Source organism: Rhinolophus ferrumequinum, chromosome 8 (genome assembly GCF_004115265.2).
Source record: "Rhinolophus ferrumequinum isolate MPI-CBG mRhiFer1 chromosome 8, mRhiFer1_v1.p, whole genome shotgun sequence".
NCBI lineage: Eukaryota > Metazoa > Chordata > Mammalia > Chiroptera > Rhinolophidae > Rhinolophus > Rhinolophus ferrumequinum.
Window position 1 is genome coordinate 62,187,852 of NC_046291.1, and position 13,182 is coordinate 62,201,033.

Genomic DNA, 13,182 nt, shown 5'->3' on the forward strand with positions numbered 1-13,182 from the left:
ATCTCTCAAATCTTAACACTTTGCCTCCATATTTGCTTCAGATTTTTTTAAAAAGTAAAACATTTCAGATACAATTGCCTGCTGTTTAACTGCCCAACTCTGACCCCACCCCCCCTTTATTTCCATAGAAATATAAGTATCCTGAACTTAGTTTTTCTCATTCTCATGTTTAGTTTTTGTACTATTAAAAGTATATGTATATCCATAAATAACGACATAGTTTTGGCTTACAAGTTTAATGTCATATTATTTCTACAGTTTGCTTTTTGACTCAATGTTATGTTTTTGGTTGTTGTTTTTTTTTAATTATGGTAAAATATACATAAAGAAATTTACCATTTAAACCATGTTTAAACATATAGTTCTGTGGCATTAAGTACATTCACATTTTTGGTCTCAGTGTTATGTTTTTGAGGCTTATCCATGGAGCTATGCAGAACTCTCATTTACTCTGTTCCACTGCTATGCATATTCCACTAAGTGTATTTACTGCAGTGGGTTCATTCTGCAGCTGAGGGCATCGGATCATTTCTAATTGTTCAGCATGACAAATGTTACAGCCATGCACATCCTTGCACACATGTTCTCTATTGAGGATCCGTTTCTAGAAGTGAAGTTCCCTGGTCACAGGGGAATGGCATCCTCAACTCGACTGGATGTGTCCAAGTTGCTTTCCAAAGTGCTTGTATCAGTTATTCTCCTATCAACAATGTGGGAGTGTGGCTTCCTGCACGCCTCCCCACCCCCCAAAAAAAATACCACACACTTTCAATTATTTTTTCCGATGGCAAAATTAACACATTATTTGAAAGAAAAAATAAGAGCAGAGATACAGAAAAGCACAAAGAAGAAAATAAAGATCACTCAAAATTCACCACTCAGACATAGCTAACCATTCCTGACATTTCAGAATAAGTCCTCGTTTTTTCTTTGCATATATTTACATATTTTAACATAATTGTCATTGTATTGTACATATTAAGTATGTTCAAATTTTTTTGAATGAGTTTACAGTCTTATAAAGGCATAAAATTTAAATTGCATTTAGTTATGTGTCAAACAATCACTTTTATTGACAAGCACAACATTAGATAAAATCAAGGTCATTCTACAAAATTCTGAATCTGTGGTTGCTATACTTATAGGGTGTCTGCATTAAAATGAAAACAAACTTGCTCCCCTTCCACCAGCAGCTCCAGAAGATCACAATTATTACATTTTTACTTTCCAGGTTACTTCTTTACATAGTCACATGATATTTGGTTACTTTTGTACAGGTTCATGTGATAACTTTAATAGGAACAGGAAAACATGTCTAGCATCTGTTTTTTTATCCCTTGAAAGCACCCCCCCACCCCCACCCCAGGTGAGGACCCTAACATCTGTGAACAAACTCAGTGTCTGCAAAGGTTTCTCTCCATTCTGCAAAGTGCTCAAAGCTGAATTATTACCCTCCTTATGCCTCTTGGTGCCCCACAGGGTACAATCACTCTTGTTTGACTCAGTTACCCATCTACCCCCTGCAGCTTTCCCTACAGTATCAGTTGGCCACTCCTGTCGGTGCCTGCAAGGCTGCCCCAAATTACAGCTATGCTAAAAAGCAGCTTGGACCACCATGCAGGAGTCCAACTGCAAGCAAGCACTCGCCACGGGTAGAGCCTATGAAACAGTTGCATATGGCATCAAGGCACAAAGGACAACTTAAACTGACAGTCCCCTGGACATAAGAAGAGTTTGTGAGTAGGTATTACATATTTTAATTTTGTGCCTAATTATCTGAAAGACCCCAAAATATGCTACAAAGGGGTATTAATTATAGTATAGTCCAATATTCCATTACCCCTGTAGTACTGAATCTTCAAAAAGTAAACAGAAAATTTTAGAAACAGAAAATATTGTTGAGCTTGAACAGTTTGGGCACACTTTATTCATTAATTCAGGCATTGGCATATTTTCTTTTTCTGTGGGGTTGCCAGATTTAGCACGTAAAAATACAGGATACCCAGTTAAATTTGAATTTCAAAAAAGCAACACATAATTTTTAGTATAAGTATGTCCCATACACTATTTGAGGCACATTTACACTAAAAATTTTGGAAAATTTACTAAAAACTGAAAACTGGAAAAAAAAAAGTAGTGCACAGGGATGGAAAACAATAAAAGGAAAAAGACTGGGAACTTACTTCCCTAGGATCTTCAGGGAAGACCCCTTTTAAGGAGTGATTGATCATGAAGCAGCAACCTGAAGGTTGAGGAGTTTTCTAGAGGAGAAGGCAGGTGCAAAGGCCCCGAGGCAGTAAAGGACTCAATGATCAGCATGTTTGAGAAACTGTAAAAAGGCTAGCCAGCCTGATGTGAGCTGTGGTAGAAGGAGATAAGGTGGGAGAGGAAGGCTAAAACCAGACCTTCAGTCTTGAAGGCCAAAGCCAGCAAGCATGGTGCTCTTCCATGGGCAGCAGGCATTCAAACACCACCACTTTTGTTGTTGAATAGAGAATAGATTTCTTAGCTGTCAACAAAATACTGGACTATAACTGAGGACCCCTTCTGACTTAGGGGTGACAGGTTTAAAAACATAACACCTTTTTTTTCCCAAAGTACCACAGCCCTTCCTGGACAGACCATTTTATACCAGTCATTCTTAAACTTTGGTGCTCATCAGAATTGCCTAGAGAGCTTTCTAAAACAAAATCCCAATGCCCATGCCACACCGTGATCCAATTAAATCAGTTAAGAGATCCAGCCAGGCATCTCTTGTTTTCTCAAGTTTCCCCTGGTGAATCACCTGGGAAGCTTGTTAACATGAGGACTGATTCAGGAGGTCTGGACGGGGCCCTGGGATTCTGCATTTCTCCCTAGACCCAGATGCTGCTGATGTTGGTGGCCCCCCCACCACACAGCAAGTAGCGAGGGCCGATACCCTTTAGCAGTTCTCGTGCATGCACCTGCTTTCTCTTCTCCGTTCTCTTTCCTGGTGTTCCTACGAGTCATCCTTCACAGGTTTATTACCTGCCTGTTGCGACTGCAAAGCACAAAAAGCATGCTAATGAACCCACCAGCATCGCTTCCCATTTTCGAAGAGCTTTCTAAAGCTTTGGGATTTGCATTCACCAGCCAAGGTCTGCATTTCCCCCTCAAAAGGCAGGGTCATCTTATTAAGAGATGATCTGCGTCGGTAACAAATTCTCCATGTAGCCTCTTTGTTCTCTAAGTCCATTCTCCACCGCCTCTTTGTACTTGTTTGTCTCAGAACACTCACACACGGGTGGGTCCATTTGTCTTTCCTTATCACTCTGTTGCTGCTGCTGAGCACTCACTCAGCTGTGCGCTACAGCTTCTTGGCTGACAAGATAATTACATTCTGGGGCAGACTGGGAGAAACAGGTAGTGCTCAAAAGTTCCGGAGCTGACTACTAGTCATTGCTGGTGCAGACTTCAAGACCAAGCACCTGATCTAATTAATTAGCACACTCCCATCGCAGCCTGCCGGATGGTGGAATGCTGACAATTGAAAGCCTGAAGGCAAAGCAGATATCATGCAACTCAGAGACAGACATTCATGCTACCTTGTGCCAGAAACAATTACATATTCTTTTTGGAATCTTGGGTGTCCTAGTAACACAGTCGAGCCTAAGGGTAAACTTTTGCATAATACTGGGAACCCTGCATTTACCGATAATGAACATGAGAGCAAGAGCCCGCGGAATAAAACCTCACAAGAATGAAAAACCTCAAGGGAAGAAAGCCTTCTGATTGCCTTCAGAAGGCGGACTTGTTTCAGCAAACCCAGCCCGCCCCTAGCTCGGGAGGAAGCACTGCTTGACAAAAGCAAGGCTTCACCAGCAAAGAGCTGTTTTCCTTTGACCAGATAAATAGCACAATACAGTCCCCCATGGGGGAAAAAAATTATCTCTACAGTTTTTCTACTTCCTACATTTCTTTCAAGATGTAGCCTTTCAGTTTGAAAGTGATTACAACCACAAGCTTTTTTCTTCCTTTCTTTTTGCTTCAGGGAAGAAAGTGTCCTGTAGTCTCTAAGCCTCCACAGGTAAATATAAGGCATTATTATTTTAGCTTTCTAATGAGACTCACCCTCTATGGCTGTTGGCATTTGCACCAATTCCTGGCTCGGCCGGTGGAGCAGAGCGAGCACTGGCTTTGGAGTCAAGACCTTCTTCTACCACTGTCGTGTGGGGCGGCCTGCGGGGTCTCTGCTCCCGCTCCCCACATGAGAAAGCAGGATGTGGCTAGGCAAAAAAGGAACACCCACGGAGCCATAGGTAGGGGAGTCCTACCACTATAGTCTTACTGGAGGCTGGATTCACGCGACATGCGACTTGCTGTCCGCTTTGCTGCCTGCCAACCGACTCCTTGCTAACTGCAATCCACTGTGCTAACTACAACCGCACTTGCCGCCACCACCTTCTTGCTAGCCCCCATTCGCTGCTAGCGTAGCCACGGCAGTTATATTAGTGGTCCATGGCTCACTGGTTACAGCTGATGGCCAACTAGCCACAGTTGATGGCCATCCAATCACAGTTGATGGCCATTTACTACCTGAGCCAGCACCCTTTAGCGTGAGGCCAAGAGCCTGGAAACTGCACTCCTGGCTCTGTCCCCACAACCACTTATTAGCTCTGTGACTGAACGAGGAACTCACTTCTTCAGCTAAAACTAAGAATTTAAAGATTAAAGAAATCAAAAGAACCCTGGCAGAATGTTGTGGGTTGAAGTGTATCCCCTGAAAGACACTTTAACATCCTAATGCCTAGTACCTCAGAATGTGATCTTACTTAGAAATAGGGCTTTGCAGATATCACTGAGTTAAGGCAAGGTCATACCTGAGCAGGGGAGTCCCTTAATCCACTATGACTAGTGTCCTTCTGAGAAAAGACATGGGACAGAGACAGGAGGGAGAACACCATGTGATGATTGAGGCAGAGATTAGAGTGATTCATATTCAAAGCAAGATTTGCCAGTGACCACCAGAAGTTAGGGAGTGGCAAGGACAGAGTCTCCCCTTCAGGTTTCAGAGGGAGCACAGCTCTGCTAACATCTTAGACTTGAACTATGAGACAATAAAATGCGCATTTCCCCCAAAATAAGACCTAGTCGGATCATCAGCTCTAATGCGTCTTTTGGAGCAAAAATTAATATAAGACCCAGTCTTATTTTACTACAGTGTAAGACCAGGTCTTTAATATGATATGATATGATATAATATAATATAATATAATGTAATATAATATAATATAATATAATACCAGGTCTTTAATATAATACAATACAATACAATGTAATATAATATAGTATAATACCAGGTCTTATATAATATAATATACTATAATATAATACCGGGTCTTATATTAATTTTTGCTCCAAAAGACGTATTAGAGCTGATGGTCCGGCTAGGTCTTATTTTTGGGGAAACACGATTTCTATTTTAATCCACCCAGTTTGTGGTACAGCAGCCCTAGGAAACGAATGCATCCAGTTGACTTAGGCTTACTCTTTAACCTCTCTCAGGCTCACCTATGTCATCACCAGACCAGGACAGCCATTGCCAGGGATCTTTCAGTCAGTGGCCTGGCTAAGAGATCTGGCTCTAGGGCAGAGCATAGCAGATGGGTCCAGCTCTACTACTTCCTGGCTGGATGACCTCAGGCAAGTTAACTAAATTCTCTGGACCTCAGTATCTTGGCAGTGAAACAAGGATAATAATGGTACCTAGATAATAGAGCTTCTCTGAAGAATGAAAGAAATGACACTGCCAATTATAAGTGTTAGCTCTAGTTATTCTTTCCCAGATGATGGTAGGAGGAGAGTTCTGGGCACCTTTAGCCCAGGTGGGATGTGGGCCGATCGCACCAGAACAGTGAGCTATGTGGAACCAAGGAGGTAAAGGGCAATGTGGTCCTCTCCCCGGGCATCCGTGCCACTTTCCCAAGGCTGTCCCAGAATCCCCATGACAAGATACGCTCCAGGACCTTGGGGCAGGAAGTGCTTGGGGCTGTCAAGAAGCTTGTGAGGACCTCTCCATCTTGCTGTAAAGCCTCCTGAATTGGTAACTGCAGCTCATGAGGACTTGGTCCTGGAACCCGCTCCTGAGGAAGTAGAGATTCAGAAGAAGGCAGGCTATGCTGTGAGCACTGAGGAGATTCCCCTGTGTACACCTCCCCTGGGTCCATGCCCACGCAGAAAGAAACCAGGTAGGAACTGATTACCCCTTGTGGCCAGATATGTGAGAGATCGGAGACCCTTTAAGAATTACTTGCACTTTCTCAGATTTAGGTGACATCTTGATTACCCAGAAGCCTCCTCTTGACAACAAGAAGAATAAATGTCCCTCTTTGCATTTGTCTCAGAAGAGTCATACTTTGTGTTGTGTAGCTACACCTAGGAGTGGAACTGCTAGGTGATAAGGTGCACTCATTTTCAGCCTTAGTATTTACTGCTAGTTTCCAAAGAAGTTGTCCCAATTTAGACTCCCGCTGGAAGTGTGTGAGAGAACCATCGTTTTTTAAAATTTTGGCCATTCTAGAAGATTCAGACTGCCATCTTTCTGTGGTTTTAATTTATATTTTTCCAATGATTAATACTGTTGAACACTTTACACATACTCTTTTGCCACTGGCATATCTATTTCTATCAAGATATCTTTTCTTTGTTGAGATGCAGAAGTTGTTTAGATATTCTGGCGCCAAATCAAATGCATATATTACATATATTTTCTCCCACTCAAATGTCTCCTTCTCACTCTCTTAAAGGTATCTTTTCAGAACAAATTCTTCATTTTAAGTCCTGTTTATCATTTTTTTCCTTTATAGGGAGCGCTATTGGTGTCCTACTTAACACATTTTTGTTTCCCCTAAAGCAACAAAGATATCCCCTCTGACTTCCATAGTGATAAAAGTCAAAATAGTGGTTAGGCTTTTAGGGGAGGGAAAGTGACTGGGAGGCAGTGACCCTGAATGTAGGGAGGGTTCAGGGTGCTGATCATGTGCTATTTCTTGATCTTGGTGGCAGTGACATTTGCTTGTTTACTATTTAAGTGTTCATTGGACTGCATACTTATTACTTATAACACGGTACATGTGTGTTATACTACCTTTAAAGTGAGAGGGGCGGGGAGAGAGAGAGAGAGAGAGAGAGAGAGAGAGAGAGAGAGAGAGAGAGAGAGAGAGGGAGAGAATGCATAAACAAGACAAGAGCCACTCACTGAAGAGATTCAAGATAATGACCAAAAAAATACTCTGAGAGATTAGAGGAATATTTGTGAACAGATTATAGAACATCATAGGTTCTCAATCTATACAAGCCAACCTTTTAGTAAATGTATTTTACCAAAATACCAAAATCCATTTAGTAAGTATAGTTTAAGGCCAGAAACACTGACGTCGGTTAATAATATCACATTGAAAATAAATAGTGCTGAGCATAAAATCCCTCGATATTAATGAGTCTTCACAGAAAGAGTTAAGCAGGCTCAGAGCCTAAAAAGAAGCAGCAGGTTGCTCTAAATATTTGGTTTTACAAATTCTTTATTAAAATGTTGCTAGCAGATATATGGCAAATGGACTTCTGTTTCCCACCATCTGCGGGCAAGAGGAGATATAAGAATGAGAGCCTTTTTGCCTTAGACACAGGGCACCCCAGCGGGGACCCCCTCTCGCTCAAGAGCTGTGACTCTACTTTTAATAAACTATCCTCTTTTGCAACTCCTCGCCTCTCCCTGGCACTTGCTTCCATTCTTTGGTTTTGCGAGACCCCGATCCCGGCACTTACAGAAATTTCCTACACCAGACTTCTGTTTCCCACCGTCTGCTGAGGGCTGTGAGTAGGTGGTCTGTGCAAAATGGTGACTAATGAGTCTCAGGTGGTGAGGAGTGTTTGAGACAACAGCAGAAATGTCACAAGAGGAGGACATAAGGGTCCAGTAGAGTCACCATCCAAGGCAGGAGCCCAATCAAGATGCCCAGCAAGGATACAGTAAATACTAAACTGTATCCCAGAACACAGCCAGGCTCTGAAGCTGAAGATGAGAGTTAACCCAACAGGAAGTGCAGTTAAAGCAGGAAGGAAGGTCACGGTGAGGAGCTGTCGCTTCTCCAGGTGAGAACACCAAGACAGCACCAAAAGCAATCAAGAGTCAGCCAAGGCCCTCAGCCTGAGCGTTTTGGATGAGAAAGCCAACCAACAGCCTGTCCATGGCTAGCTGGGGCAGCAGGTGTGTGTCTGGAGCTCTCTACCCTCAGCCAAGCAGGTGTGCACAACTGACAGCTGGTGCTGGCAGCCAGACAGCAACAGGCACGGAACAGATACAGTCTCTGAGAGGAGCTCGGAGTGTGCAGGTGTGAATTCAGTCACTTTCCTCTGTATCCTTTGATGCCTGCCCACTAAATGACCCCCTGTCCATTTTTTATCCTCTATCCTTGACAAGCAGGAGATTTCTAGGGAGCAAATGCAGACTTTTGGACAAATGAGAAATTCTTTTTTGAGATGGAGGCAGAGTGAACAAATAAATAGGGCTTTGACAAAGGAAGTTAAGAAAACCAAGGCAATCAGAAAAATCCAACCTTGCAAACATGAGTGAAAAAAGCAACCTCAGGAACCACTGGGTGGCATGGTAGAGCGGAGGCAAGAAAATCCATAATTAGGATCATCTATGGACAGATAACAGGGGATTCAAGCCCAAGAAATTCATGCCCAAGCATAGGAGTTTGCATTTCTCATCTGCTCATGCAACATCTTGTTTCTAGAGTTCACCATTTCTAATATCCAAGAGTCATCTTTTATAGCTACCATGCTATAATTTATCACATCCAGACATGCAAAAGCATCCTTTTTCTAACATTAAACATGTTTAATCAGGACCGTTTACAATAGCACTTTAGAGCTTTAATGAAAGAAAGGCATTTGACACATGATATTTACAGTAATCGTAACACTACAAGATTTAAAGTGTAATTTTTTACAGTATTAAATCAGGAAGCCAAATTGTCCGTGTTTCTAGTTGGTTACTTGCAATGCTTGGTGTGTGTGTGGGGAAACTCAGCATCCAGAAATTAATTAATAGTTTTCCTCTACACAATTGTCAGTGTTATCACTGGGTGCTGCTGCTGGCTGCCAACTCCTTTCTACCCTCGCTCTGGTGGCCGTCAGCAAGTACGATTAATGCTAAACTACTTGTCCTGATAGCCAAATGCCAAATGTCACACCACACGCAGGATCATAATTATGTTTCAGGAAGTAGATGGATTTGGCGTTGTTAACCAAGAATTAACCCCAAATCTGGAGGCCACTTGAAATAGTGCTTGTGGAAAATACCCGTTACACCTCAGCCTCGGGGATATCAGGACATTTTCAAGGACAGCAGTTTCATGCAAAGGTAAGAGCCTTGACATTCTTTTTTCAAAGGCTCTAAACCTTTCCATGTCAAATTCTAAAGTTTCCCTCTGTCTTCTCTTCTGGGACCAGTCAAATTTACACACATTCCAGCTCCACTAGAGTGAAATTCGAGTTCCTATTTAGGTATTTGGTGTTAACCACAGGTCCCACGCTTCGCTTCGCGGCCCTTTTGACATGTGTTTATTTGGAAAGCTAAGTCTATGAACTGGTGCCTTCCTCATATTTGAGAAGTTCTGCCTGACTCAGGGAAGCAGAGTGGGGCCCACCTTCACTAGGCAGCGATGTGGGGTGCGGAGTTACCTGGATTTCTGCCCACAGCCCCTTCAATAATAAAACACAGCCTCAAGGCAGAGTGACAACTGACACTTCTAATTCAGATTTCCATCAACTTCAAGTTGAAACTCAATCATGAACAATGAAATAAGTGGAACATTACAAAACCCACAGATGAAAACCAAAGCCCATCTTTTTCATACAAGAGGTGTAGGAAGTTGGGATTCAACCCAGGTACCCACCTCTAGCAAGTGCCCAGGACCTTCTAGAACATATTGGTGTTCTAACATCACCCTGGCTTCATTTGGTTTTCCTCCTTGGTTCCCCTTGTCCTGATTTATTTACTTAGTATCACAATTATAATTAATGAGAATTATTAATTCTAATTTAGTTTTGTTCATTTCCTAGCTACTTACGTCTTCTGTGGAATAAGATCAAATATCATTATGTTTGAACTAGAGGAGATGCCCTAAATCCTTCACTCAAAGCTTATTTCTCTTTTCTGTGTACAATTTTAGCAAATTCATTCATCTGATTTCACAACACACAGCTACTTAGAAGATCACCGCTGACAAAAAGAGTGATTGTCTCTTCTTGATGTCACATAGCATAGTAAGCCTACTTAATAGATGTTGTTGATGAAACAGTAAATGAATAAATGAGAAAATTCGTGCGGGAGTGATACCTTACAGCTAAACAAGGAGAAGACAGGAACTATTTAAAAACAAATAAAAGAAGCAAAAGCATAGCAGTTGGGGCCCACTTGGTATGGGTGTGATCTATCCACGGAGTTTTAAAGGCGTTTGATGATTATAAAGCTATAGTTAATACTGGTAAGTATGACTCTTTGTCTTCAAGAAAAAAGTCAACGTATGCTTGGGAGTCGTTAAGAAGACAACTTTTTGCTTGAAAATAGTTCTTAAAACATAAAAGTTAAAGGCGTGGTAATTTTGATTGTCTGGAAAATTCCCTTCATTGCCTGGCCATGCTGGATACCTGGAATGTAGATGAACTCATCTCCTCAGGTGGGAACAACATCTCAGGAGAAGCGATGTAGGTGCAGAATGCAGACAGTTTAGAGCTAGGTTCTGACTCACTCAGTGGTGTTGAGTGCAGGGCAATTCCAGCTAACCCTAGCGCTGTTCTCACGCCCCTAAAAGAGCGCTCATTACCACTAGGAGAGAGGAAGTCAACAGCAAGCCCCTTAAACAACTCACTCCTTTTCTCCATCAAGCGATGGACAGTTAAGACCCCTGGACTGAATGACTGACAAAGTGACCTGATGGCGGTGAGCGGCCCAAACCTTGGTCTCCACAGCGTTACAAAAAAAGAGAAGATAATTCCTGGTAGTATGCTCATTTTTGGACAAAGGATGCTCCATGAATAGAAGATGTTATATAAGTAATTATTTGAGGCTTGACTCCCGTCGTGATATAAAATCACAGCCCCAGACGAAGCAATCACTGACACTAGATTTCCCCAGTGGCAGCTCTGGCCAGTCCCATTTCCCACTTGAGCGCAGGAAGCAGCACAAGGCAGGGCTACAGTCTCAGGAGAAAGGCCTGTTTCTTATCAGGAGCTTGTTTTCCACAGCCAGTTAAATAAAAGCGATCTCAACCAGCAGGCCCAACCCCACACTTAGCATTTCTCAATTACGGTGAGCAAAGGTTGACTTATTCTTTTTTGTTTACAGAATTATGCAAAACTCATTCCTGGAGCTACAGTAGGGCTACTTCAGAAAGACTCTGGAAACATTCTCCAGCTGATCATCTCGGCATATGAAGTACGATATTTTACAGTTGGCGTCTCTTTTTGTATTTCTTTGGTATTCAAACACTAAGATGTGTTTTAGGCAGTTAACCGCACTTTCATTTGTTGGTAGAGAAAGTGCTTATCCAGAGAAAATCTCTGCATTAATGCAGCCAAAATATAAATTTTGTTTACTTTATTTGCAGATACTCTTCCTGAAAGGTGAGGCCAAAGGTAGGAAATCAGACACCTGATCATAAAGTTGAGGTTGTTTTTATAATAATAATTAACAGCCGTGCTGTCACCTGCAAAATTTTAATTCGTCTGAAAAGGAGCCATGAGTCATACAATTAAGTTTCCCTCTTCTCTGCTTAAAAAAAAAATGAAGTTTAAGTTGTCACCTCCACAGGCTTAATGAGACTATCATAACTCAAGTAAAAAAACACAAAGCACACGAGGAACACCACTTTGTAGATTCTCTGTGTTTGGGAACCAGGGAAATTTTCCATTGGTTTTACACTTTTCTTTTTTTTTGCCTTGGTTTCATAAATTAGTACTTGAGAACAGAATTCCTCCCTTAAAATGAGATACGTACCTACAGGGTCACTATATTCTTCTTCTTTGTGCCCATTTCATAACTCAGTTCATCAATGGTGGATGGTCAGTGGCCAACTCTTTCTTATTTTGGTTCCTAAATATTATCCTCCTTTCTTGCCTTTACTTAACAAAGAAAACACGTACACACACGTACACGCACACACGCACACACAAAGACCCTGATGCAGCTCTAAATTAGGGCATCTATGAAAAATAAAATTTAATAAAGCACTAAAGCTCTAATATTTGCTCTAAACAGAAGTTACATAATAACAAATGAATACAATTCCAATTTTTGATGTTTTAAAATTACAACTAAATCCCAGATGTACTCTATGCCAACACTTACTGTATAGTGAACCAGTGTTCCTTAACTAAATGATATTTCAGAATCATCTGGTAAGCTTTTTAAAAATAGGTGTGTCCAGATTTCTCTCACTGACGTCTTAGGAAAACATGAAGGGAAGGAAGAGCTACATATTTTTTTTTAAACTCCCCAATAATTTTGATATTGCCCCACGAATTTTGAAACTCTCCTTAAGTGGGAAAAGCAAAGTATTCCTTCTCAAATACATTTCCTCAGAGAATAAAATACAGATGTGTCCATTAAAATTATAGGACGGTGTTTTTTTTGTTTGTTTGTTTGTTTTGTTTTTTTACTCAGATCCTCAGAAACTTCAGTTTTCTTAGTTTACATCAGAACTTAACCACCACATTAGCTCATGCTTGAAATTCTTCCAGACAGGAAAGCTTGTCAACAAAATACTAAAAAACCTTCCTCCCCCGTTTGTAGTAATTAAAAATTTTGATGTGTAGAATTAAATAAGATCACATAGCAATCCTTCACCCAACGAGAACACACTTAATTTTCTTTAACCCAGCACTCTCAAAAGTGATCATCACTAACATCTTCAAAGGAATTAAGCAAATCAGAAAACAAAGAATTGTTAAAAATATTTCCCCCTTCTGTCTGAACGGCCTGGGCCTTGTCCACGTTTGCTCTGCCAGAGGATATATCTCACTTTTTGGCCCCAAATCACTCATATAATGTACAGGGTAGTTGAAATCAAGGCATCACACACTTGAAGTGAATCTCACGTCCTTATTTTGTCATCTCAAAAATATGAAGACATGTCTATTATTCTTATACCAAAT

General features: G+C 41.4%; 1 protein-coding gene across 3 annotated transcripts in view; it reads left to right on the forward strand.

Annotated features, from left to right (window-relative positions):
- Positions 1-13,182, forward strand: part of ITGB6 (integrin subunit beta 6) — a 126,902-nt gene that overhangs the window by 83,156 nt on the left and 30,564 nt on the right. For all 3 annotated transcript variants that reach the window (XM_033111295.1, XM_033111294.1, XM_033111296.1), the window contains one exon: positions 11,375-11,464. In XM_033111295.1, the coding sequence (XP_032967186.1) occupies positions 11,375-11,464 (90 nt within the window). The remainder of the gene's footprint in view (positions 1-11,374; positions 11,465-13,182) is intronic.